Source organism: Dermacentor variabilis, chromosome 2 (assembly GCF_050947875.1).
Source record: "Dermacentor variabilis isolate Ectoservices chromosome 2, ASM5094787v1, whole genome shotgun sequence".
Classification (NCBI taxonomy): domain Eukaryota; kingdom Metazoa; phylum Arthropoda; class Arachnida; order Ixodida; family Ixodidae; genus Dermacentor; species Dermacentor variabilis.
Window position 1 is genome coordinate 106,940,807 of NC_134569.1, and position 27,835 is coordinate 106,968,641.

A 27,835-nucleotide genomic window follows, 5' to 3' on the forward strand; every position below is an offset into this window, starting at 1 on the left:
CGTAGTAAGAGCAGCACTTTAACGTTTCTCTCCCAACTTGCCCCATGCCTCGACACTCTTCCCAATAATTTAGACGCATTCAAATAACTCTCGTAAGTAAGGCCCGGGCCACACCAACCTTGTTTCACGGGTCCTTGGTGTACATCGCTGCAAGGTGCGAAATCAGTTCAGTTTCGCCGATGTAGACTGATCAACGTTTGCAACCTGTCGCCCTTCTTATTCTAAAGCGAACCACGCATGCTGTAAGCCTGCTGCAAGAAAGGCGTGGTCGGTTTGTTTACTTTTGGCTTGTCAAGCTTGAGGATTGCACTTTCTAACTTCTTTTTTTTTTACTGTAAGCCTGCAGTTCCGTCCATTTCGTCTCTCTCGTAACCATTCGGGGCGCCAAACAATTCAGACTAAATGAGCGGTCCCGTCCGCCTGCGCATCGCGCGCCGAGCTCGCTGGGCCCCGATACCGAACCGGGCAGTTATGAAGGCGCTATCTTAAATACTCGGTGGAAGATACTGTGAAAAGTACTTAGATAATACAGCAAAAACACCGCCTTGTCAAATTATTTAGTGGGTACCAAGTTCCATTGGAAAGCGTTTAAGACACAGCATTCCGAGTAGGATATTTAAGTTGCGGCCGCGCACCTCCCTTGCCAGCAGCGGAAGGCAGACATTTCCCCCGGCTACGCCAGCAAAGCGATTGAGCTCAGCGTTGACAGTGCGTTCGCTTCGCTTCGTTGTTTTGCCACAGAGACGTACATACTTGCATAATTCTACGATGGTGTTTTGCAGCCAACGCACTCAGTCTCTGAATACCATTGAGCACTCCGCGAGCGAGTGGTTGTAAGCGCCGTTGAAAGACGGAACCCGCACAACAGCACAGCGCCGACGGCGCGAACACGCATTGAGCGTCCGTATCATTGCCATCGCAAAAGCTTTAGAGCACGTTTCATACGTCGCGTGCAATGCGGTGGAGGCTAGAAAGACTTTTTTGCAGTGACTGCGTTCGCCCTAACAAATGCGTGAGCCTTTCTATGCCTACTCAGCTAGAAATTAAACCTGTCCGTCACGTAAGACGAATCCCCATAAAGGAAATAATGTATAAAACTTTGTTTCTATGAAGGCTTTGTTGAAATATTTGATGATGGTGGAATAAAATCCATCTCTGGACCCACGTGTACAGGGGCGACTTGGTGCATTGTAGACATCAGGAAAATTTCTACTGTGCGAAAATTTAATGCCGAACACGCCACATCCCCGTAGCGTTTTGGTGGTCGCGGTATGCGCCTTCCGCTGGAGCCTTCCTTCACCCGTAAATATACCACTGGTCTATGAGGGTTCATGAAATTCAACAAGAGGGGACACTCAGTAAAAACTGGCCACAGACAACACGTCACGCCTAGTTTCAACTCCATCCGCTATTTGACGCGAGCATCAAGAAAAAAAAAGCAATGCGAAATGAACTTACAGACAATGTTTCATGTTTTTATTATTTTTCACTTAAACTAAAATGTTTTGGGCATGCATAATTCCCTTAACGTGTTCGAAAAACATTTTGCACTAACCGTGCGCACTGTACTTGGTAAAATTCTGCAGAAAAATAGCGTTTTAGCGCCTACGTCGTTCAGTCCAGCATGTACATTGCATAGCTAATTGCCTGGCTTTTAAGTAAAAACTGCAAATTTGCCATTGTTTATGGGGATGCGAGCTGCTGCCGCGACGGTAAAAGCATAAACTTTTGTCGCCGCTTGCCGCCAGGCTGCGACACGTTTATTTAATATGATATCTAAAAAGAAAACTCTATTTTTGAGATGAATAGCGGCTCTTTGAGCAACACGAATCTTATACACTGAATTTGTTTACATCTTGTCTGTGCAGCCAACTGTTCTTTCTTGGAGTATAAAGTCATTCGCGAGAGACACAATTTGATGTTTCATGAACAGACTTGATCGTGCACACAGGCAACAGGCAGATTTTATTGCCTCCGTTGGACCACTACAATTATGCATAATATTTCCTCTGACAATGAAGTACTCCTTCATATGGATTCACCCGCCGTGGTTGCTCAGTGGCTGTGGTGTTGGGCTGCTGAGCACGAGGTCGCGGGATCGAATCCCGGTCACGGCGGCCGCATTGCGATGGGGGCGAAATGCGAAAACACCGGTGTCCTTAGATTTAGGTGCACGTTAAGGAACCCCTGGCGGTCGAAATTTCTGGAGTCCTCCACTACGGCGTGCCTCATAATCAGAAAGTAGTTTTGGCACGTAAAACTCCGCAATTCTTTTTTAATATGGATTCAGTAATACAAGTAAACACAGCAGTGCAAGTGCATCTCAGAAGCAAGCACATGCACATTATCATGGCGTGCATGTTGGGTTGCTGTTCAACTGCAGTCGGCTCCCGTCACTTTAACCCATGTGGGACCGCAAAATTTGGCAAAATTATCCAAAATCTCGATTTAAAAACGGAAGCAAAACGAACACATTCAAACTTTTTTTTAGTGCTTGAAGTAGTCTGTAAGACCTTTTTTTTTTTTAAACCTGGCTCAATCAGCACGAGGTGAGGGGCGCCCACATGTCTAAACACTGACTCAGCGTGACACGCCCCGAGACAATTGAGCGGCAACGGATTGCTTCAGGGACGAAGGCAGCATTGGCCGCTAAAGGATAATACATTTATATAAAACAGCAACATGCCTAGGGAAGCACTAGCGTCGCAGCAGCAACTATAATAATCGCTGCGCGCCAGAGGGGATGCCGATGCGAGTCGATGGCGATCGAATTAACCGGAGCGGCATAATTTCGAGTTCAAACTAAACGAGTTTTCTTTTCATAGCAATGTAAGGTTTCTGGTCACAACTTTTCAGTGCGTTCAAATTGAATTATTTGAGGTCGAATCAACGGAAGTTGACTCTGTCACCAAACGAAGCACTGTCACTGAAGTAAGCGTACCACATGTCAATGTCAAAGTTTGGGCTAGTTGAATAAAGTTTCTCTCTCTCTCTCTCTCTCTCTCTCTCCCTCTTGCGCTAGCTGGTAGGCCTTCCGAAATATCCTTACATCGCAGGACTAGACGTAGACATAGACACGAACGAACACGGACAATGCATACTTCCAATTGATTTTATTCGCAGAAAGAACACTTATGTAGGATTGCGCAATCAAAAGGTCGAAATTAATATGATCAGTAAAAATCACCTAATCACATCACGTGCAACCACTGTTACTTCTATGACCTATAAAAGGCACTTGCTATGCTCAAATAATCCGTCTTTATCGGTGAAGACAGTTGACGGCACACTTAAGCAGATGTTGCCCCTTCCTCAATTGTTTCTCTCCTGGTGCTATTGTCTAGAATTACGCAGCCTTTAAAATTTCAGTCTGCAGCCACACGCTTTCCAGTGCACAGCCTAACGCACTTCTATACTGCGCCTCACATTATTGTAATGTTCACGCAGGCGGTCATTCACGCAAAGTGTGATCGACCCCGCATAATATTTGCCGCACGAAAGCGAAACCTTCTGCGCATCTGGTGCAGGACCTTTCTATGTCAGGAAAGTGCTGGTACCACGTGCCTGCCAAACTAAACTAAACAAATACACAAAATGAACGAGACAGAGCAGTCACACTGTTTAAGTGGCGGCACCGATATAAACAGGACACGACCCTTCGACCACGGACACCATTCACATAGAATGCGACCGTAGTTAAAGTGCTGTAAGAAACACGTACTGACGTACGGGGCAGAAACCTGGAGGCTCACAAAAAGGGTTCTACTTAAATTGAGGACGACGCAACGAGCTATGGAAAGAAGAATGATAGGTGTAATGTTAAGGGATCAGAAAAGAGAAGATTGGGTGAGGGAACAAACTCGAGTTAATGACGTCTTAGTTGAAATCAAGAAAAAGGAATCGAAGGGGCATGGGCAGGACATGTAATGAGGAGGGAAGATAACCGATGGTCATAAGGGATTACGGACTGGATGCCAAGGGAAGGGAAGCGTAGCAGGGGACGGCAGAAAGTTAGGTGGGCGGATGAGATTAAGAAGGTTGTAGGGACAACATGGCCAGAATTAGTACATGACCGGAGTAGTTGGAGAAGTATGGGAGAGGCCTTTGCCCTGCAGTGGGCGTAACCAGGATGATGATGATGAAGAATAAAAAAAAGAAACACGTATGGCAGTGAAGACACAGCACGATCCACTGCATTTATTCGTCCCAGTTGATGGGCGTTGCAAACAAGGAAATCAAAAACGCAGAAGGTACAAGAATACAACGCCACCTTTAAACCGGAGAACAATTTCCGGCGCTTACTTATACTCCTCCTCAAGCGCTTCGTTGAAAGCGTCGACGAACCGCCCACCGCTGATGTATTCATCGATCCTTAGAAGCAGCGCTTTCCGAAGCTGGACCTGAAACGCTTCCTTGTTCGTGTCGATCACCTCCCCGTTACAAGTGACGGTGGAGGTGTCGAATACCAATTCGCCGATCTGGATTGTGTCCGCCTCGAATGATGTAGCCTGGAAGTCGCCGTACGCTGCGAGCAGAAGACGGGTCGACAAAATATGGTGTCAAAATATTGGCAACTGAGATAGCTCAGCTCAGCAGACATGCTTGTGCCTGACTGATTTTTGGCAGAGGATGATGTAAGTGAAGTCACGAGATTCACCCGCCATGGTTGCTCAGTGGCTATGGTGTTGGGCTGCTGAGCACGAGGTCGCGGGATCGAATCCCGGCCACGGCGGCCGCATTTCGATGGGGGCGAAATGCGAAAACACCCGTGTGCTTAAATTTAGGTGCACGTTAAAGAACCCCAGGTGGTCAAAATTTCCGGAGTCCTCCACTACGGCGTGCCTCATAATCAGAAAGTGGTTTTGGCACGTAAAACCCCAAATATTATTAAGTCACGAGAACCAAAGCTTGCACTCGAGAACTCAACATTACTAATCACTCTGAAACGAGTGTATCGTACGTCAAGAGAGAAAAGAGCAAACACAGTGAGAATTAGTCCGTTTGTTCCCGCTGTGCGCTAGATTATAGTTTTCACAGGTGACGCCCCAGACGCAGCCTCTCGCCGCACTTTGGTCATGAAAGCCAATAGAAGTAGGCGCATAACCGAAGAAAGCTGCCTGCGGACTCCACCTTTTCAGAGCATAGTAAATTGGCTGGGTTGAACGAGGCACAATATACTATCGTGACGTTAAAGCGTTCCAAAAGCTGTTCGCGTGACCACTGGGTGTCGGTATATCGCACGTACGTTGGATTCGGCTTGTGTTGCCCGTCACACCTCCGATTCAATCGCCAGTGTCAAGTAAGGCGCGCAAATCGTGTGATGCGCGCGCTACGGCTAGAAGCGAGACCCTCCAAACTGTATATACATAGCACTCACCGCCATCCTCCTCCAGCAACAGCAGTCCCGATCCTTCGGTCAGCGTGACTTTCAAGTTTCCCGCTTCGATGCGTGCGTCTGGCTGCGCCGAATACTCGTCCCCCTCCATCTCGGCATTTCCCCTCAGCAAGAGCCAGCGGTAGTGCAGCTCGACGTCGACGAAGCTCAGTTCGCACGTGACCACGTTAGGGTCGTGTGGATCGGAGGCGCAGTCGCCCGTCCGCCGAATTCCCTGGTCCAGATTGGTGATGTAGCCTTCGTAGAACTGGGAACGACAGGAAGACGCAGCGTCACTCCACATATTGATGGGCCTCGCAAGGTCGTCGCAGCTGCTGTCCTCATCCTCGAACTTGCACAGTTCGCCGCTCCGGAGCACGCAATCCACTTGTTCGTTGACCATTGCGGAAAGCGGGGTCACGGCCAGCGCTGCGCCATTCACAAAATGCGGCTTATGCAATGTCACAATCACAGGCAGCCCCCTTCCTTCAAGAATAATGATTGACTATCAAACATCCGTCAGTTAAGGTTACGTAACATTATTCTAAATCGCTTAAGGCTCCACAGGAAGGAAGTCCAGGTGGTGTTATGATCCTTTGTGTGTTCTTTTCTCTTCTTTAGGGAATCTTCGTATTTGCGGAGCAATCATATTGATATCTATCGCACAATCAATTGTGTAGTCTTCTTTTATTAAAAAAAAACTAATAGCTCAAGGCACACGCACAATTGAATTCATTACGAGAAAAAAAAAACTTTCTTCACCATTGCTGACGGAACACGGCACGTCGCACGTTCCATCAAACGTGACAGCGCCTTCAATATGTGGCCACACTGTAATTAAATGAAGCCACTTTGGATAAAGTTCAGTTTACTCGCAGCTGAATGTTCTTGTTTTATATTGTTACACACGACTACGAATGGCGATGAATAATTAACGATGAAGTCAGAAGGAGCTTGTCAGACATGTCCAGGGGGAAAAGCGCCAGCAGAAGAGGGAATAACGATCGATTTAATCAAAAATGGAGGAGATATTATGCTTGATAAGCTTGCCGCACTTTACGCGGGCAATGTCTCACGACTTCAAGCGCACCAGAGAGCTGGAAGAATGACAACATTATACTAATCCATAAGAAGGGAGACGTTATAGAACTGAAGAAATATGCGCCCATTAGCTTGCTTTCAGTATTGTATAACATATTCACCAATTTCCAATAAATTCAGGGCAACACTTGACATCAATCAACCAAGAGAACAGGCTGGCTTCAGGAAGGAATATTCTACAATGGGTCATATCTATGTCATCAATCAGGTAATTGAGAAATCTGCGGAGTACAATCAACCTCTCTATATGAACTTCACAGATTATGAAAAGGCATTCAATTGAGTAAAGATACCAGCAGTCAAGGAGGCATTGCGTAATCAAGGAGTACAAGAAGCATACTTGAATACCTTCAGAAATATCTTCAGCGATTTCACGGCTACCTGAGTTCTTCACGAGAAAAGTAGAAAATTACCTATCAAGAAAGGGGTCAGGCAAGGAGACACGATCTCTCCAATGATATTCACTGCATTCTTAAAGGAAGTATTTAAGCTATTAGACTGGGAAGGCTTAGGAGCGAGGATCAACGGCGAATGCCTCAGCAACCTTCGGTTTGAAGATGGCATTGTCGTGTTCAGCAACACAGGGGAGGAATTACAACACATGATTGATGGCCTTAACCGAGAAAGTGTAAGAATGGGGTTAAAGATTAATATGCAGAAGACTAAGTTAATCTTCAATAGCCTGGCAAGGAAACAAGAATTTATGACCACGAGTCAGCGTCTAGTGTCTGTACAAGGGTACGCTTATTTAGGTCAATTACTCACAGGGGACGCTGATCATGTGAAGGAAATTTACAGAAGAATAAAAATGGGTTGGGGCACTTACGACAGGCATTGCCAAATCCTGCCGGGAAGCTTACCACTGTTGTCGAAGAGAAAGGTGCACAATCATTGCATTGTACTGGTCCAAACATATGGAGTGCCAACACGTCACCCCTGCGTATTGTTAGAACACTGTCCGAGGAGTTTCAGTTCAAGGCTAAACATTTGCTGTCGCTTTCAACGTTTCGCTGTTCGGGTGAAACTTCACAATTGTAAGTGAATTATCTAATGCACCGAATCCCAGAAAAATATACAAGAAGTCGACAATACAACGGCTTCGAGAAGCTATATCTGCCTCCAATCTCCAACAGGCTAACACCCGCACACGCACAAGGGGCCAGCGGAATGCCATCGGGTAGCTCCAAAATAATCTACCATACCCACGAAGTGGCACTAGACCAACGTGGTGTTCAATGAGGCAACCCTGGCCAGTCAACCGTGGTGTAGACGCTAGAGAACAATAGAGTGGTCCGGTGGAATTTTTCGAAATTAATTTCGAAAAATTTTAATTCCACTGTAAGGTGGTCGCGCCAGCAGTACTACGTGTTGCGCTCCAATTGTCCGCTTCTATTACGACAAATAGCAGTACTCACCAGTTGCTGCTGCAGTGAGCACCAAGATCCAGCAAAAATACGAGCCCATCGTTCCTGACGTCAGACTCGCCACAGACGTGGTGCTTGAAGAAACGAAGACAAACGTCGCATCAAATCGGTCCTTTACAAAAATAATTTCAAATCAAAACTCTACAACTAAGGACAGGCCACATTAGCTTGAGGTCACACCATCAAAATCAGGCAAAACGTCAGCACTGATGCCTCCACTTCGCTTGCTGAATCGATTGAAGAGAAACCGCAGATTAAGTTTGAAATCTTTCGACAAAGACGGCGCCCGCCTGTTCTACACTTAAATCTAGCGGAGAGGGAATCCAGCGCCGCGGTGCTTCAGTGCAGTTATCATGACTTAATAAGCGACAGAACAGTCAGCTACTATAACACTTGAACAAGCTTCTTTGCCCCCGCAGCTGAACCTTCGATAGCATCTGAATGAACTTGGTATCTCCTTCCACGGAATGCGTCACTGACGTGTTAGGCAGCTGTCGAATGAAACAGCACAGTTTGCTTGTTCTTTTTTTTTTCTTTCTATGAATCAGTCTACACAAATCACCAGTCCTGGATCTCATGAATAAATTCACAAATATGATTACGCGAATAATTAGTCGATTAGAATGTTTTGATCAAAAGGCATTAGCCGATGCCTTGCCCTATAGCAATCGTCAAACGATACAGAGACGCACATAGTAGGCGTACGACACTAACAGAGCTCGCAGATCACTCATCAAAAATGCTTTGCTGGTCAATTTGCTGCACGTTGGCTTAAACTCTAATATAAAATATAGCTGAGGATTCATTATAGCTTTCCGAGCAGTAGTAGCGAATATTTAAAAAAGATGCTAGTCCACGGAGTAGCAAAATATTAGCGTGGATTGGTGTTGAAAACTGTAGCGAAAGAAGAGGTTTACGAAGCTAGAATGACAGGGCTCGTACCAGCGCCATTTCTATGCCAGCGCCATATAGCGTCTTATTAGTTGTCATCGGACTTGGAGCTGTTCTTGTCGTCGTAGGGTTAAACCACATCCAAACGCCACCCGTATCTTCTTTGTCTTAAACTCGGTGTAGGTTGCTTTTCGAGCAGCTTACCCGGTTTCCACATTTAGTGAACGAAGTTTTTCCGCCGTTTTCTACTGTGTTTCAAACTTAATTGTTGCATACATGCTATTACCATTACAGCATGCCCCACTGATCTAGTACTCCGTTTACATTAGGGCTTCAGTTTCTAATTATAAATTATGGGGTTTTACGTGCCAAAACCACTTTCTGATTATGAGGCACGCCGTAGTGGAGGACTCCGGAAATTTCGACCACCTGGGGTTCTTTAACGTGCACCTAAATCTAAGCACACGGGTGTTTTCGCATTTCGCCCCTATCGAAATGCGGCCGCCGTGGCCGGGATTCGATCCCGCGACCTCGTGCTCAGCAGCCCAACACCATAGCCACTGAGCAACCACGGTGGGTAATCAGTTTCTAATTAAGACTTCAGTTTCTACAGGCAGCGTCAGTAAAGAATTGGATAGCAGAGCTTACCTTTCCCGCCCGCTGCGTTCCGTACTTGAGAACGGTATACGCACGCGGTATGCTGCTGCGCAGTAGCTTTGAATACGCCGGGTGTCAGAATTATTGATACGTCCCGAGTGCCGAGTATGAATCATTTATGTGCCATCTTGCGTCCTTGTCTGTACACGCTACTATTTCAAGGTGCCATACCAACAATCCCGCATTGCAACGATCCTGAGCAGATTATGTTGATAAAATAAAGCTACGCGATATGCGGTTACGTATAGATTGCTTTTTTTAAAGCAATAGCCTTGTTTGGCTATATTGCAGGATATCAGGGTCGCTCTCATTCGACGAGAGACGTAGATAGGGCAACAGAAAGGGAAGAGGGTGTCTCGAAGCGAAGAGAAGGAAAATGTAGTGGCGGAGCTGAGATTTATATATTATTATTATAGATTATTATTTTATATTATATATATAGGGTGCGCGCTTGGCGATGCTGACAGCGCGTTATCGCGCGACGTCGTAAAGGAGACAGGCACGACGGGTATCGGGTGTGTCAGCATCAATTATAAAGTGAAGCTTTATTAGTCGATGTCGTGAGTAATGAGTATTTGCCGACGAGCAACCAGCTCTGAAACTTCGCGTGCCAACAGCAGCGCCCTAACACGCATGCAGCTATATGATTGGGGGAAACAATCTTCGGTAGCACAAGTTGCGAGTTCAGCGTCATCAGATTTACTGCTCAACTTGAGGTACATGTGTCCAGCTTCTCAATTGACTGCATGAGCAACCGGCCTACTAGAATGTAACAGCGCGTGCTCACGCTCCCCGGTCAACGCGCCTGGTCATGGCGTCCGTAGGCAGGACTTGACTGTACGCATCGGGCAAAAGCAAACATTGCATACTGGCGGCGCAGCTTTTAATGTTCAAAATAGCGTACAATTTTCGCGGCCTTCCCACCGGACGGCCTCAGCATATTTCGAGCATGTTCAAACTTCCATGGCGCCTCCTGCAGCCAGCGATGGTTCCCGATAGACCAGAGTTGCTATTCTGGGCCTTGACATATTCCGCCATATTGCTTAATTCGCCATCTTGTCTATTCTGATTGATCCAGAGGCCTTGTACGGCCTCTCGTGTTTGCTCAAAGTGCCGCCATTATACAGAATTTGGCAATATGGCGGAATTTGATAACACCCAGAATAGCGTTCCAAATTTGTTTTATGGCGCAGCTCTTAGGCACCCGTTCTTTCGGCGGTCGATGTGACCGAGCGAACCATCACAGCGAAGGACGAACGAGCGAACGCAGAGAGCAGCGGGGGACGAAAGATGCGAGGAGGAAAGCGGAGGAGGAGGGTGTGGTGAAAGCGTGAAAAAAAAAACGTAGTGCGGCGACGATAGCCACGAGATGGCGCCAGGGCAGCGCGTGTCGTCTGAGAGGTCTGTCTGCGGCGGCTGCCGTGTATCGTGCCCACGTGCCGCCTCTCGCAATCCGCCCGATTAGCGAGGCATTTGGGCCACACTTCGCTCCGTTCGCAACGTGCCGCACGAGACAGATTGTGCGCACCGGCCAGTATATCGCGAAATGAAAACACCTGTAGAGCTGGGCTCAAATTTTGCATTGGGGAGTATCGTAATCGTCGGCGATTTTTTTTTTTCCACTCTCGCAAGCGAGCTTAGAGCAAAAGCACTTAACCCATGTCGCTATCTATCGGGGCAGCCCACGGAATGGCTGCGTGTTTGAGGGATAGAGGGAATAAACTTTAATCGAAAGAGTACACGAGCATAGGTAAGCGCTCCTCCGCTCTGCAGTGGTTGGTTCCTTCAGTCCAGCAGTCCAGCGGCCTTAGCTGTTCTCGCTCGGTTGACCAGGTTGAGCTGGTCCGTCGAGTCGGAGCTGGATAGCGCTGCCTCCCATTGCTATGTGGTTGGGCGTGTTATGGGCGTGAGCTCTAGAGTGCTTGCGCAAACCCATACTATGTGGTAAAGAGTTGCGCATTGATCGCAGTGAGGGTATTTAAAGGAATACAACGCAGGGTGTATGGCGAGGTAGAGACTGAGATGTGGATATGTGTTGTTTGGAGTTTCCGCCATATTCCTATCGCGTTAGAGAATTATGAGGCGGTGGTAGTATTCTTCGTGAAAGGCGACAGTGTTGTATGATGTGCGTGTAGGTTAATGGTATCGGCTCGGGATGGAACAGGTCGGCGCGTTCCTCGCGGCTCTCAGTATGCATGCGCTCGGTCGCTGGCGTGTGTTTGCTGATTGTCGCATAAGGACTCATGCCCCGGATGGCACATGATTTGTGTGTATGATGGGAGCTGCATGGTGCGCTCCACTCAGAATGCGATGTGCGGTCCTGGAAATTTTGGCCCTGGAAAAATTTCTGCGTACCGTCTGAGAGTCCGTCAGAACTATGACGCACTCCCCGTGCGGTCTCGTCGTGATGTTAACCCTATCCCTAGTTCCTCGGGCTTCGCAGCGCTCGTTTCGGAAACCGACGACGCATTTATTTCGGTCCGGTGGAATTTCGGTGGGAATTGGTGAAACCATCTTAACAAAAGGTGGTCTCACCGATGGTCTCAAGGTGGTTTTTTTTTGTTAAGATGGATCCACACAAACTCACTCAGCTCTCAGTGTTGATTAATCGGTGAGACGTGCATATTTTTTCTTGTATTTGTGTGGGGATTTTCGTCAGTGCGCTGGTCTTTCTACGGAATGTCCAAGACGTTTCAAGACCCAGCGTCCCGCTATCGTGCGATGTAGCCTTTCCTTCTGGCTTACTAGGTGGGTCTCTACAATTTTCCGTGCCTTCTTGTGCACCCCTTTCTCCTCGAGGCGAAAAGTGGCCGTTCCGGGTAGGCGTCCGAGCGCTTAGCTTGTACATCTTGCGTATCAGCCAATCGAGAGCCTCCACTTCCACATTGCCGAAATTTATATATGGTGTCCAGTACGTAATGAGGTTCACAATCCAAGCCTGCAGTTGTCAGATCAGGTCCAGTTCCTTGAGTCCCCTCTCCCTGCTGGTAATTCGTTGTTGCACCATGCGCAAGATCGGCGTGGTCGTGTCTAGCTTCTGTATTGCGTATCCTCCCTTCCCGTCTTTTTGTAAGTATAGGCTGAGGATACGAAGTCTGTCTACCTTGGGAATCTCTCTATACACTGTAAAAAAATTTACACTCTTAAGGGTGTTTTCTTGTCGTACGGGTAACACCCTTACCGTTAGTTAGGGCCTTAGAAAAATTTATAGAGGACGACAACGGAACTCTAACTATACGTGCGATGACAAAAGACGTAGTTGAAAACTATCTAATCATTCTGACAGCCTCGGACGCACAGAAATATCCGACAGGAGAGTTTCATATCTATCCCTGTGTAATTATCCTGTCGGATAGTTTTGTTGTGTCCTTGTCTAGAAACGTGCAGTGCCCATGAAGGAATAAGAAAAGCGTCTTCACACCGTAGGCGTGAACCTTATCTCGATCGTCAAGCAGCGATGAGCGAAGGAAGTTCCTGTAGAATTGCCGATGATTATCAAAGTCCACGATAGGTTTCTGGACTTGCGCTGCGTTGCTACATGGCGTTATAGCAAAACGTTATACGGCCTGAATAGCAAAGGCCATGTTCTTTTGTTTTGCATGTGCCAATCCTAAAAGGCAGATTGTTTGTTCCAGGTTATTTTTGTTTGAATACAACTGATTCTGAACTTTCCTAAGGTTTTTACTAATTATGGTAAGCCATCTTCACCCCTCTGGGCGATCACATTATGGAATCTTTACCCACGTCTCTAAAAGCCAATGTTACTTTCATTCAAAAATTCATTAAAAGATTCTATGTTAAGTTCTTTGTGCTTGTGCATTTTTAGTTCTTGTGCCAGATTTGCGTTTCTATACATTGTATTTATTTCTCAAGTTTCTCCTGCTTTTTCTTTTAATACGGGCGGTTTACGTTTGTTTTATGTTTTATTCTTAGTGTTATTTCTTACTGGATGTATCGATTCGATTGTTCTCAGTGCTGCTATTTCCGGTATTATTTGTACGTAACCTTCACCGAGGGTGCCGTTGCAGTCTTGTTCTTTGGGACCTTTGTCTGCACATTTTCTCTTATGTAATTAACCTGAGCTGTTATGACAATAAAGGGTGATTGATTGATTGATTGATTGATTGATTGATTGATTGATTGATTGATTGATTGATTGATTGGCCGTTACGTCATTTACGAAGTCGGGGTAATTGGCCGTGTCTGACCAGTAGAGTTCAAGACTGACTTGGCGAAGGGCTGCACGGCGGCCATTAATCTTGACTCCACAATATGGCAACGATCGGACAAGACGTCATTTTCAGCCTATAGAAAAGGCGCCGGTGGCCATCTGGCGGTCTCAAGGGACTCATCGTACTATGGTAACTATGGTACTATGGTAACTAATAAAGTTATTTCACTCACTCACTCACTCCCTCACTCACTCACTCACTCACTCACTCACTCACTCACTCACTCACTCACTCACTCACTCACTCACTGCATTCCACGTAGCCTCACAAATATCTTCCGCATCACAATATAGTTGTAGAAAGTAGGTCATGAATGTACCTAGGCACTTACGATGGCAACAATAATTTGGTCCAGGCTTGGCCCAAACAAAGCTCTTTGGCCTGGACTACTAAATATAGTCACTGAACTGGCTCTCGGCAAGCACAAACGTCTACTGCTGGTTGAGGTGCCTCTGAAGGTTCATTTGTCGCACGAGAGATGTGGACTTGGGATCGACATAATAAATTGCAAAAATCATCTGTAGACGTTCTTCTCGATCTTCTCCCGCCAAATCTCGACCAATCAGCGCCTGTTGCTCCATCGTAAGACGACTACAAAACGTCGTTTACTTCGTAATTTGCACTGAAAAACTTAGATGGTAAGATACGTGTGCAACTTTCACCATCGCTTTCTGCCTAACTTTTGTAGACGCAACTCACCATATTCAAGAGTGAATCACTCGTGCACACGATATTCGGTATATTTGTTTCAATGAAAGAAGCTATAAAATCGGAATTTTCGCTGCATCCTTGGACCAATAATATTAAGGAATTTGTATTCCACCTATCTGAACATTTTTATTATTATTTTTTTTATTTTTTTACATCTGTGCGGCTCATAATAAGAAGGCATCCTTTCTCGCCCTGCCCTATTCTCTGCATGCGTGCGTCGACTCATCCTCTAACGAGCCGTGAAGAAATCACACCAAGCGAGCAAGGTTCGTGGGAACGGGATGTCTTCCAACTCGCAACAGCACTGACGCACAGTTGCGAGGCCAATCGACTCGTGAGGACCTGCGACATGTACATATTACCTCCCTTTCGGGGCCAACCCAGCTCGAGCGCGGGCGACACGCACAGTGAGGTGCACGGGACGGGAATTGCCCAACAGGCTGCAAGCCGGCATCTGGCCGAATCCAGGAAGCCCCGCGAGCAGACCGGTGACCCGGAACCCGCGGTCTGGCCGAGCGCGACGGTGGGCCCGAGCCCAGAGTGGGCCTGTTGTGCGGCCGGGTCTCCACGGGTAACCAACAGGCCGCGATACGCTTGGTGGCACTCTCCGGCACTCGCCGCATCGCGAGCTGCAAGCCAACGCAGTCCCCTGGAGACCGGCTTCTGCCGCTGGTGAGTGTGCGTGTGCAAGTCTCGCTACTTCTCCACATAGAGGGCGAACTTCAAAAAGGCCCTGTAAAGCTGTCAGTCGACACTGTAACTTCTCTGCACGAGACTTTCCTGGTCGTCTCGTTAAGGCTCCTTCACACCGGCGACTGACAGCGGTCGCGCGACGAAGCTGGTAGTCGCAAATGGTCGCTTTTCTCGAAAAGCGACTACTTTGGGCCAGTCGCTCGCTGCGCGTTTTTTCATTCGCGCGACTGCGGTCGCAAGACTGCTAAACCAATAACCGGCGCGCCGAAAGTTATCTTAGCATGTGTTTTCATCCGGCGGCCTCCTGCGGCGCTCCAAATACAAAGTCCACACCACCATGGCAGGCTACAGGAATGTAACTGGTGTCTTGCCTCGTGATGCTGGAGCGCAACAGTTCCTGCAACGTGTCGAAAGTACGCGGTAGCATTTACAGGAAGCTAAACAGCAGCAAAAGGAAGCACAAAAATCATGCACCGATTCCCAGGCAACCCGAACTAGAAATTACAGCGTACTCTCGATATTACTCCTCGTCACGCGCGCGAAGTTCGAGCAGAAGGCGGCTTGCGTGGCCGGCCACTTATCGCGGATGGTGGCAGTTGCGCACCCACAGGCTTCGCTTTTTCTTCGTAGGCTTCCCCGCTGCCTCAGCTGACACCACACACGGCAGAGCCCATCAGCACAGTAACGACGTCTTCCTCTTCGCTCGAATCAAAATCCATGGCTGTTGCCTGAACGCGAAACCAGCGAAGTGCGCGCGAACTGCGTAGATCCCTAGAGTTCTCACTGAGAACGATAATCTCTTGGATTGCGACGGGTAGGTCGCGCTCGCACAGTCTTGCCCGGGTGAGCATGGGTCGCCTTCAGTCGCTTTTTGGTCGCCAGTCGCAGATGGTCGCGCGACCTCCTCAAGTCGCCGGTGTGATTGAGCCTTGGATTAAGGTGCCCTAGACCGAGCCACGGTCCCAAAAGATAGCACGTATCGTTCGTGATTCTCGATTCCTGCTGTGTGCTGCCTAGCTTGCACTCAGTTTCTCGTGGATTCTTTTGTGCACCTACTCTACATTCTTCAGTTGCCCCGCCTTTAAGTGACGTTGTGGCGATAAGATCTACAGACGTTACCATACTTGCACTGCTTCTCGTTTTAATTTTATTGCCTTGAAGAACCCCGGAGACGTAGGACGTAAAAGGGAGATTTTTTTCAAAAGGAAGAAAGAAAATGAAACTGTACCAATTATTTACCGTTAAATATGACTTTACACGCTTTGCATGACGCGATATTTCGGGAAAGGCTGCTCCAGTTGCCCGCAACCATCGCCTTCCTCGCGACAATAACGCACCGGTAAAAAAAACTTTCTACCCTTTCAAATTAATGTAGCCTTGTCAATGGTAGAGAGAACGCCCTTTTTATGAAGAATAAAAGAAAGCGGACTTGCCTTATCGAGTCTAGCTGCGTGGAACCGCATATCGATGTGCTCAGCTGTGGTCACTGCTGCCATCTGTCTTAAGCGACGTAGCAACACATCGCACTTCCTTCGGAGTAGTTGCAAGTCCTCAAGGAAGTGCGCAACGTCTCTATCGGCGTCACAGCATATGCACTTCAGCCTCTCGTGAGTTCTATAGTCATACAGTGACACACAATACTAGGATATCTGGTAGAGCAGAAACGAGAGAAGGTTGTTTCAGCAACTCTCTGAGAAAATAAGATGCAAACTTGGCTCGACGCCCTATATTTCGAAGAAGAATTAAGGTTACCCTGTTGTTTATACAAGACGTTTGCAACTCGGCCAACAAACTAATAGCTTATCGTGGTTTTGAAATACTGCCTTGTAGACTTGCTGCTGAATTCAGCTCCGTGACTGTTGGCGAACCTTTTCAATTTGGAATCCACCACCAATTTCCTCATGTTCAAAGGATGTGGTATTTTATGTTCCGTGCTTAGTTAAATTTCAGTATGTGTGCACAAACATCAAATAATACACGACAGCTGCATTTTATGTGTAGTATATGAGCACCCATTCGTCAAAGTATTTTCAGGTTTATGACAGCGCCAGTGTCAATGCCACACTACATACATTAGAAAAATTTTCACATTTTGAAGCTTACGTTGTCCCCCCCCCCCCCCCCCCCCAAATAATCGTCGTCTATCTTGCCTGCATCTCCTTACTTTAGCACTATATTCCCGGTACGTTAAGGTCCGAAACAGCCATGTGCGTGTCAACACGACATACAGCGTTCCTGGTAGGAAAGTAAAGAGTGCTGAGTGTTAAGGAATGCACGGAAAACAGATGAGGCTCATCGCGTGAGGACAAGATAAACCCCAAAACGTGCGAAGATTTTTTTACAGTGCAGTTTCGTGTAATTTGTTAAAAAGTTACAATGAAACTCCCAGGTGTACAAAACAACCAAACATCTCCGTTCTTCAATGAAAATGTATACGTTAGCTTGCGTAAGCCAGGTATAGACAGCTTAGTTTAGAGTCAAGAGCTGATTGAGTGGCTTACTGATTGATTCATGGTGTTTAACGTCCCAAAGCAACACTGGGATATACATATAAGAGACGTCATAGTGGGTGGGGCGCCAATTAATTTTGGCCATATGGGGTTCTTTATCTCGCACACCAATGTAAGCGCACGAGCGTTTTTTTCTTGTTTTTTTTTTCGTTTTTGCATTTCGCCCGCATCAAAATGCGGCCGCTCCGGCTGGGAATCGATCTGTGGCCTCATGTTCAGCACCAGAACGCCATGGCCACTGCAGCGTCGCTGCGGTGGGTCAAGAGCTGGGACAGCTGTTTGCAGCTACAGATTGCAATCAAGCCATATTCACGCAGCGTGCTTTCCGACGTGTGGCCTCGCAGAAGCGAGCACAGTCATTTAAAGCTCTGCGGGACCCACGAACAGCACACAGGTGGTCATTTCGCTTATTTCGGCCCGCTTGCTGGAATAATGCTGCCGTGTGACTCTGTGTTTGTAGACTTGCCTGCAGAAATCAGCCTTATGACTGCACTTGAGCAGTGTTGACGTGGTCTCCTGCCAGCAATAAAGGCAGCGTTTAGGTCCGTGCCGCTTACTGTAAGCGGCCACAAAATGAATAGTACGTTCTCATTTTGGCGTGAGCACACTTGAAGCTTCTGGTAGGGAGTGCGTGCGCGATATATGGGATCACGATGGAGCGCACGCGCACCAACTGTAACTTTGGTATTAGTTCAGTTTATATCAGCTTCTTGCCTCTTATTTCAGTGGCACCGAAGCAAAGGTTGCACTTGTAAGCGCAACATGTGCGTCTTCGCACCCTGACGCATTGTTTGCGCGCGCAACCCAGCTAAAGTAATCGGGAATACTATGAGAATTCAAACTATAGAGTCAACAGACACCAAAGAAAAGTACATGGAATCCAGTGCCGGCTACATACGTACATACGCGTTCACCAAGAAGACGATTACCACGTCGGCGCCACGGGCATTGCAATATATATATATATATATATATATATATATATATATATATATATATATATATATATATATATATATATATCACTATGTCGTTTTACGATCCGTAACAACGATATCATTATGAGGCATGTCGTAGTGATCAGATCCTGACCCCTGATTAAGAGGAAGCTTTAGCTCGGGCGCTCCTGTCTAAATACATGTAAACGGAGAATTCGTTTTTCTCGCGAACCACGGCGCCAAATTCGGCGGGGTTTGTTGCATTTAAAAGAAAAACTTAATATCTAGTGACTGTTAGTTTCAAATTGTGGTTTAGGTCGTAAATTTTTTATCAAAAGTGGCAAACACAAAGAAATTTCAGGAAACGAAACTATCAACTTTACAACTCAGCAGTAAAAAACGATATCACAATTATATGAATTGCATGTAATAGTTCATGTAAAGCGGACAAAATTTACATGTTACACATGAATCTGAAAACCTTAGAAATATGGAAATAAAGCTTTTGCAGAGCCATTGTACACAATGTAGGAAACTTACGTAAGATATAAAATAACATATCAAATTTGTCCGCTTTCCATTATATAATGGATTCCGTTTACAGAACTGCGATTTCTGTTCTTGACGCAGAGCGATTAATTTGTAAACTTCGTGGTTCTGTTTTTTCAAACGTCCGAGTTTTTGAAAACCTTTATAACAAAATTCACAAAACATTCACAAATTATAACAAAATATATAACAAATCATATATAACATATTATAACAAAATTTATAACAAATTTCTTTCTCAAGTACAATTAATTCCATTAACATCGGCACAGGAGTTATCTCAGAAAAACGTTTTTTGCGTTTTCCATGTATTTGAATAGGCCGCGTCGGAGTTGGGCCCGAGCTAAAGCTTCCTCTTAAGCTTACTGCGACACTCCAAGTGAATTTTTGCCGTCGCCGTGATGTTCCTTCAAAGTCGAAGTGCGACGACACCGTCGCCACGCGTCGTATGCTGTATGAGCGAGTGAAAGCGCGCAAGGGAAGCTGATGAACGCGGCTCAATCTAGCGCGCGCGAAGAAAGAAAGCGGACAGCGAACGCGCCGTTTTTCGTCACGCGAAAGACTGTGGGGGAGGGGAGGGAGGAAGGGAGAGGGAGGGGGCGGCGTTGTGCTTCATTTGCGACCGTTGCATTTCGCGACCGGGCAAGGGGAACTGAGGATCCTCGTATAGCTGTGCACTAATTCAATTAAATTATGGGGTTGTACGTGCCAAAAGCACTTCCTGATTTTGCGGCACGCCGTAGTGGAGGACTCCGGAAATTTCGACCACCTGGCGTTCTTTAACGTGCACCTAAATCCAAGTGCACGGGTGTTTTCGCATTTCGCCCCCATCGAAATGCGCCCGCCGCGGCCGGGATTCGATCCCGCGATCTGGTGCTCAGCAGCCCAACACCATAGTCACTGAGCAACCACGGCGGATGGCTGTGCACTAATTTGCTATCGCAATCGATGCTTTGCCTTGCGGGCGAGACTGCGACTTTTTTGCCACCTAGGTTCCTTAACGTGCACCTAATATTTAAGTACACAAGTGCTTTAATGCGATTAGCATTCTTGGGATATTTCACGCACTTTCTGGCACGTTTGTTTCTTCCTGGTTTCCCGCCAAATTGGTTCACTGTGTAGGCTGTGGCCTATAATGGGTAGAGCATCGCACTGTTGTGCTGATGTAACCGTGTTCAAAACCAACCGTTAGACCTACTTAGGTCGCTGGGCATGTGGCGCTCTCCAATGAGCCTCCTTGACGACAACTTGGATCGCAGGGTATGTGCGACTGCATATATTCTGCTCTTCCATTAGAAAAAAAAAAGTACTTTAAAATTTCTCCGGTGCTGGACGGAATCGAACCCGCGTCTCATATATTCAGACAAGTGCCGCGCCCAGACTCGGCGGCAGCGCCGCCTGGTGGTGCAGCGTGTCAAGAGTGAGGCGCGAGATAGGAGCCAGGAAGCAGTATGCGCCTCATGCATGAAGCGTTGAGGTGGTGGCAGTACGGTGTGTCGCTACATTACTTCAATGCTAATCGCATTAACGTTGACATTGATCGTGAGATGAGTTTCGACGGACTTTTTTTTTTCATTTTTCAACCTCATAAGCCATCGCAGCTGAGGGCGACGAACACATGTTACAGTTTTTAAGGACAACGGACTTACGCAAGCCCATAATTGGTGTTCGTTGTACTACAAGTGATACTGTGCTTTGATAGTGTTCGGTGAGTGACCAGCTGTGATCGTGTGTTAGTGCTCCTTCTCTCTCTCTCTCTCTCTCTCTTTCTCTCTCTACTTTCTTATTTTCTACCGGCCCTCCTCCGTTACCCACTGTAGGGTAGGAAACCAGATATTTCCTTTTAGTTAAAATCCCTGTATTTCTCCTTCCTTTTGTCTTTTTCGATTTCCGATCATCACTTGAAATAATCCATTTATCCTTTGACCAATTCCCCACAGCGGGTGCCAGTCGTATTTTTACTGAAGAACGACGGCGGCGGCGAAGAACAACAGCAATAACAACAACAGCAACAACAAGAACAATCCGCCTATATCATTGCTGCTAGGTTTCAGAGATTAATAATAATTAACGAGTTGTAACAATCTAACCTGACCTCGCATTCTGATTACTCCTACCTACTATTCCCCTGGTGCCGCAAATTCTGCCCAACAGGCAAATTAGAGGTCACATTAAAGAGGCTACACTGCCGCATCCCGGCAAAAAAAAAAAATTCTACATACACAGATTCGCCTTTACGGCATTTCTACTTGCTTTTCGGCGATTTTCCTCAGCAGAAGGTTGATCGAGGTCCCTATAAGCAAGCTTGGCCTCAACATGAATGTCTTTGTCCTGCTTTTTCCCCCCGTTAAGCTGCAACCGCCGGAATGTTTGCAATGCGATGAACGATTTTATTATTGACACCTATCATTTGCCTTCCTAAAAAAGTAAATTTATGATCATTATTTATACATTTCTCGATTCACTCTATAGTATGATGACCGTTCCATTATGCACACCGTGCAATATTACCTATTTCCCGAGCAGAACAGTTCTTTTTCCTGTAAACTTCTCATTTTTGTGCAAAGCATTCAATTCTTGGCCGATCCCCCATGGCAAGCATGTGCCACTTGTGCAGAGAAACAATGACAATAACAGGAATAACAATCCAAGCCGACACTACGGCCACTTTCGTACCAGTAGGACGAGCTAATTTCTATAAGTGCAATGTTTCGTTTTAAACTCAGTGTGCATTTTTCTGTGAAACTAGGTAATCGCCACTATCTGTGCCCATTTCTTGCTGGGGATAGCTAAACTTATAAGAATTGATCGTCCGAATATTTCCTTCATTAAGCAAGGAAGCCATACCTGACCCAGTTGCGGATGAGAGATATCTGGAAAACAAGAGCACATTGCACGCAGTGGCCCTGATATTCGAAGCTAGTCTGTTTGTGCTTCCTATGGTAATTTGCCGCTTATCGTGGACTAATAACACTGAAGCTTACTTGACCTGTTCAAGTTTCACTGCTTCCGCTAACATCAATGCCGCTAACACGTGTGTGCGGAAAATTATTGAGAGTGGCTACGCTCCAGTAATATCGAAACTTCTTGCATCGATGAGTGAGCTCTGCTTACACATGGTCCGGAATAAACTGTTTTACTGAGCAGGAGGTCCGCGCTCCCATTGTCAAGCGCGCACGTACCATGAAGAGTCACGTCACATTTTTGACGCACTGTCATGCAAGAAGCTAAAACAAGCCATTCACCGTTCTTTCCTCGCTCGCTTTTTCGAAAACAAAACACTTTGTGCGCCCTTCGGACCTCGCCCGGTAGTATCGTATTTAACGCCCAGGTCACGTCGCATAGGAGGCCTCTATCAGAGCCGCTAGGCTCTACGCACTTCACAAGCACATCGTTCATCTTCGAAAACGCGCCAGTTCGTGACGGTGCTATTGCGCTTAATAAGCGGCGATCACTTTGGATTACGGTGCAGCGCACGGGTGAACGGCGAAACAGGTCCTCGACAAAGCACTGCGATGTAAACTATGGTAAACAGGCCCTGCGGAACGATTTCTTATTAGTGAATTTTCAGCCAGCCCGTACATTATTGTTGTTTACGGATTACTGTTTGCGGAAAGCCGTTTATGCGGAATATTCAAACATGGAATAGATACCGGATAACTATACGATGGCTGCAGCGCTGGTAGCGACGTCATAATTTAGGTTTTTTATGCGACATCATCGCGTCAGAAACGTTCTGGTGTTGCATGAGTGTTCTTGCCGTAGCGACGAAAGATTCTTATGTGTGCGACAAACTCTCGTCATAAAGAAGTCAGTAGGACAGAAAGTCCACTTCGTTATAAGCGGTTTTTTGTTAAAAGCGTAGGCGCTATAGCACACTCCAGCAACGCTTGAGCTCATCCAACGTACGTAGAAATGAAACAGCACTCCATAGTGGCGACATGACAGCCGTAAAATTCTGCCGACGACCTTGAACTACCGCCTCGTCAGTCGGTTACCTTTACGGGACACTGACGGTCCTAAGAATCTGCCGCCACGTGGCGGGGTAACCTTCGCAGTGAAGGAAGAAGGAAGAAGGAAGAAGGAAGAAGAAGCATGCGCTTGCTGCGGTAAAGCTAGGGAAACGACGGTGAATATTTTATTAGAATGTGAAGACGTCTACCCAGCGGTCGATTTAGGCACCACTGGCCTCCTTGAAGCCCTTGGGTTCAGCGGGAGCAGTGGTAAAGCAACCAGGTCCGCAATAGACATTAGTAAGAGGCGGTTGGAGGATTGGTTTAAGAAAAGTAGGGAAACGACAAAAGACGGAGACGTACAAAAGCACAGTTCGCAATACGGGATCAGAAAATTTGGACGTGGTAGTTCATAGTGTTTTTTTTTTCTTTTTTCATTAGTTAACCTAGGTAGAATATTAGAGCTTATTATAGAGCTTGGTGTTATAGAGCTTGGAGCTTAGAATATTATTAGAGCTTGGTGGCGCAACCCACCGACCCGTTCCAAAGGGGACGCTCATAACATCCATTAATCCATCCATGCTCTTTGTCTCGGCGGGTTGGGCCGAAAAGACTCAAAACTCGTGTATGGTACGCCGATCTGCCCCATGCGTGTTTATCGCTCTGCACTTCGTGCTAAGCGGAGTCCGGTGCTGCGCTGCCCATAGAATGAACCAAGTTGAAAATGCGTGCACTGCCGTCGGGACCGCTGAAAGCTTCGAATAGGGCGATATTTCGAACAAAGCGACTTCGTTATAATGAGGGCTTACTGCAATCGATGCGCTGATAGTTCTGTGCGTTGCCTCCCGGTGGCGCAAGATGTCATGTTCTGGTGGCTATCGGCAACTGCAGAATCTGTTATATATGTACTGGCCACACTGTCCAAATAAACAAAGATGGCTATGACATCCAGGTTCAGTGCGGCTGTTTCGCTTGGTGCTATGCTCAAGTTTCTCGTATGTGGCGCAGAACCGAGGTGTTTTGTCGAAGTCGAAAGGACTCTTTCTACCGACTACCTTATTTTAATCAGGCACAAGAATTTCAGCGACGAAGCCACGGAGATTGTTGCCCTGTGCGTACAAACGTCCGGCCTGCCTAGCAAGCCGTATCAGTCTTCTTTAAATGCAATGTTTTTCAAGCGAGCCGGTGGTTAAAGAAAAAGGAAGTGATTGTACGTAGCGGGCCTCCGAAAGGTGCAAGCACTTGTTTGCGGTGTTGCTCCTGCACTAGGTATGATACGTGACTGTTTTCGATCTTCATAGACGACTCCGCACGGTGACTGGTGTTGCAGTTTATCTCATAGCATCCCACAATATATAGGCAGCAATGTATGTCGTACTTTCAGAAGGTAAATACGGATATTGCGCAATGATAGAACGAGGCTAAAATCTTTTAATGTACCTGTTCGGTGTGCCTTGGGATAAGAATAAACGAGAGTTCCGTTTTTGAGTCAGGGCCCACTTTTCTCTTTATAGTTAGCTGATCCGTGTGATAAGGTAGTCTGCGTCTGATGACTGGCGCTTTGTCGTGCTCGTAGTACGCAGTATTCGAGGTAGGGTCCAGGCTAGGGAACAAAACAGACACCCGCCATCCGAAGGCATTCTCAAACCCCGGTGAAAGGCGAGAAGTGCATTACACCTAATCGGACCAAGTTGCGTTTCTTCCAACAGGTTTCCGAAATTTAGCGAAGGTTTTCTTTTGAGTAATATCACTTGTATTAGTGTAAATGCATGACTCGGGAAACGAATTGAATGAGTTACAAGTGAATGTGGATGGGCGCACAGTGCCGACAAGCAAACTAGTGGCGCTATGGCCAGGCCTATGCTCCAAATCTCCAAAACGAGCGCTATTTACTGTTGCTTCTAAGTTTCTTGCGAGCAAATAAACTGACGACTTACCGCACTGAATGAGAAAACAGACCTCTTCGGCTTACACCGCTATACTAAAGCATGCTATCAAAACGATATGTCGACTCTCGCCATAGCACGTGTCATGACCAACTTCAGACTTTCCGAGCTAGTTTCGTTCCTGCTGCAAGTGCCTGCGGACAAAAGTACATTAGCGAGAATAATCCTGCCACCTAAGGCATCATTAACACTAATGTTGAGGCAGAAAACTGAACTAACCTAACCAAATTAAGTTTAAGCGTACATCGCTAATTTATAAGAGCACCTAGCTAAACAAAGCCCACTCCGCGATTTGAAACGCCAGCAACATATTTATAAGATTTAAAAGGCAAGTAATAGTCTACTCTACGGGAATAAGCAAGTCGTCCTGAGTGAATTGTTTCGAACAAAGCACCCTAGTGTCAGTCACCTTTTTTCCCAATGCGCAGGTTTCTTATCCATGTCGCTCGCCGTTGTGCGTCTTTCGGGAAGCGATGGAATTGTGAATTGCTATCTTTCCACTGCGATGACATGCCATAATAGTACAAGTAAAGTTCTTTCAACATCGTTTTTTTTTTTTGCGGGCTTTGTGCGCGACGACATCACGACGATTTGAGAACTACGAGGAACGTTGTAGCACCCGCCGTAATGTGAGAACCTGCGGCCGAACCTAGATAGGCTGGTTTTCGGCGCGGCCGCTAGGGGGCGAGCATTTAATTGGGGTTGGAGTTTTGGGCGGGCCCCAGACAATCAGGATGGAACATTAAGTATTGAGTGTAGCGACATACCACCAAGGAGTAGAATTAGGCTACAAGGAGTGAAGGAGAGACGCACAAAGGATAAGAATAGAAACGGTAAAATTTGCTGCATAAGCATGCAGGATGGCCGCAAGCAGGGAAAGTGGCTGAAAATTCAAACGCGCCTGAATGACGAAGCTATTAGTGTGTACGCCTTGACCGAAACGCATCTACGGGATTTGGAGCAGCCGCCTACATGTTATTGACAATTTTGTGTGGGAGGCGTGCAACAGAATGACTGCATCAAGGAAATGCGGAGGCGTAGGCATGCTAATTAGGCGAGGTTTGAAGCGGCAAAGGGTAAAAGAGACATGTAAGGAGTATTTGTGGATTAGCGGCACATGTGAAGGCAAGAAGACGTAGCTTCGAGCAGCTTACTACAGGCAGTGACAGCAAATATAAAAATAAAGTATTGATCGATTGCATTAGAAGCAATAGTAATGAGTTCAAGAAATCAGGCCAGGTGATATTAGTTGGAAATATGAATAGGTACATGGAGGATTTAGACGGATATACTGATTACAACGGTTCTCTAGTACGGTCTCTGTGTGTCTCTATGTTAGTAGAACGGTCTCTGTATTAACAGGGCGAATAAGTGTCATGGGCAGGCAACGTGGCAATGGGGAAATAGGCAGTCATGCGTCGATTACGCTTTAGTCCCGGAAACGGTCTACGAACGACTAGACCAAATGATGATAGATGAACATGGAAAAGAAGGTGGCCTAGGCAGCGATCATAAACGTTTAGCCTTAAAATTTGGGAGAGATACTAAAGCAAAACATGAACTAATAGCTTCAAAATTTCGAAAAATGAATGAAGAGCAATCACAGAGATTGCGAAAAAAATAGACAAGAAAATGGAGGCATTTCATGCAACACTCTGGGAATATAAGGAATTCGTAGACGTTATGCAGCAGCAGGTAAGACAGATAAGGCAAACAATTTTTTTTTTGTATTGGAAAGAGGAAACCACGTAATTGATGGAACAAGGAAATAAAGTAAGCTATAGGAGAGTGTAAGCAAACGTCTGGTAATCATCGAGGAGCCAAAGTGTTGGGATTATGCGAAGAGGTGCTCCTTAGATTGAACGAATACAGAGAAAAGAAAAGGGTGGTGAGTGAGCTCGCGCAAGAAACAATTCAACAATCGCAAAAGAGACAAAGGAGTGCCAAAAAATTTCTGGAACCATGTAGGAGCATTCAGAGCTCGAAATAAAATTCGCAAATGACTATAAGTGATGGAGACGGTAATATCTTCGAAGGAGAAGATTTGCTGCGGTACGTACATTAAAGATGTTATTGGGGACAACTTCGACACAAAAGAAAGCGTAGTTCAGACTGAGATCCAGCAACAACAGGGAAGCCTGAGATATCAAAATTTAGCATAGAAAACATTTACTGAAAAAAAAAACAGAAGGAAATGCACCTAATAACACGGCCATAGGACCCGATGAAATCCCAATACAGCCAATCAAAAACCTAGGTCCAAAGAGTATGGCACTGCTCACTAATGCAATTGAGCAAGTGATTAAAACGAAGAAAATTCCGGTTGGGTGGCGTGAAAGCACGAGGGGCCTTATCTACAAAGGCAAAGGTGATAATGATATGATGAGCTCGTACAGGTCAGTTACAGTAACGTCAGTGTTATATAGAATGGAAATTCAAGCCATAAAATTAGAACCGTCGAAGTGGGTAGAGAAAAATGATGTACTACAGAATGGGTCCAAACCAGGCGGACGAGGATCATATGTTTGTATTAAACCAGTGAACAGATATTTCAGTGCCTCAGAATAGACCTTTATGGGTACTATACTTAGATACTAAGATACGACAACGTAGCCAGGGAATTTTTGTGGGATGTTCTCAAGCACGAAGGCATAGATATACAGAGACAACCGAGTACAAATTGTATTGGAAGGCCGCAAATCTAATGAAGTGGTGGAAATTTATCATGTACTGAGCAAGGATGTCCTCTGTCTCCATTGTTGTTCACGCTTTATGTTAAGGGCATAGAAAGGCGAGTGGAAAACAGTGAATTAGGGCTTGATTTATCGCACGTGCGCGATGAACAAATGGTGCAAC

The 27,835-nt window shown here is 46.3% G+C and overlaps 1 protein-coding gene across 1 annotated transcript; it reads right to left on the reverse strand.

Moving 5' to 3' along the window:
- Positions 1-4,201: 4,201 nt before the first annotated feature.
- Positions 4,202-7,970, reverse strand: LOC142570925 (uncharacterized). The gene is made up of 3 exons (XM_075679224.1): positions 7,891-7,970; positions 5,378-5,803; positions 4,202-4,525 (listed from the first exon to the last, which is right to left on the reverse strand). The coding sequence occupies exons 1-3, from the start codon at positions 7,937-7,939 to the stop codon at positions 4,299-4,301; spliced, it is 702 nt and encodes a 233-aa protein (XP_075535339.1). The 5' UTR covers positions 7,940-7,970; the 3' UTR covers positions 4,202-4,298.
- Between the last annotated feature and the right edge of the window lie 19,865 nt (positions 7,971-27,835).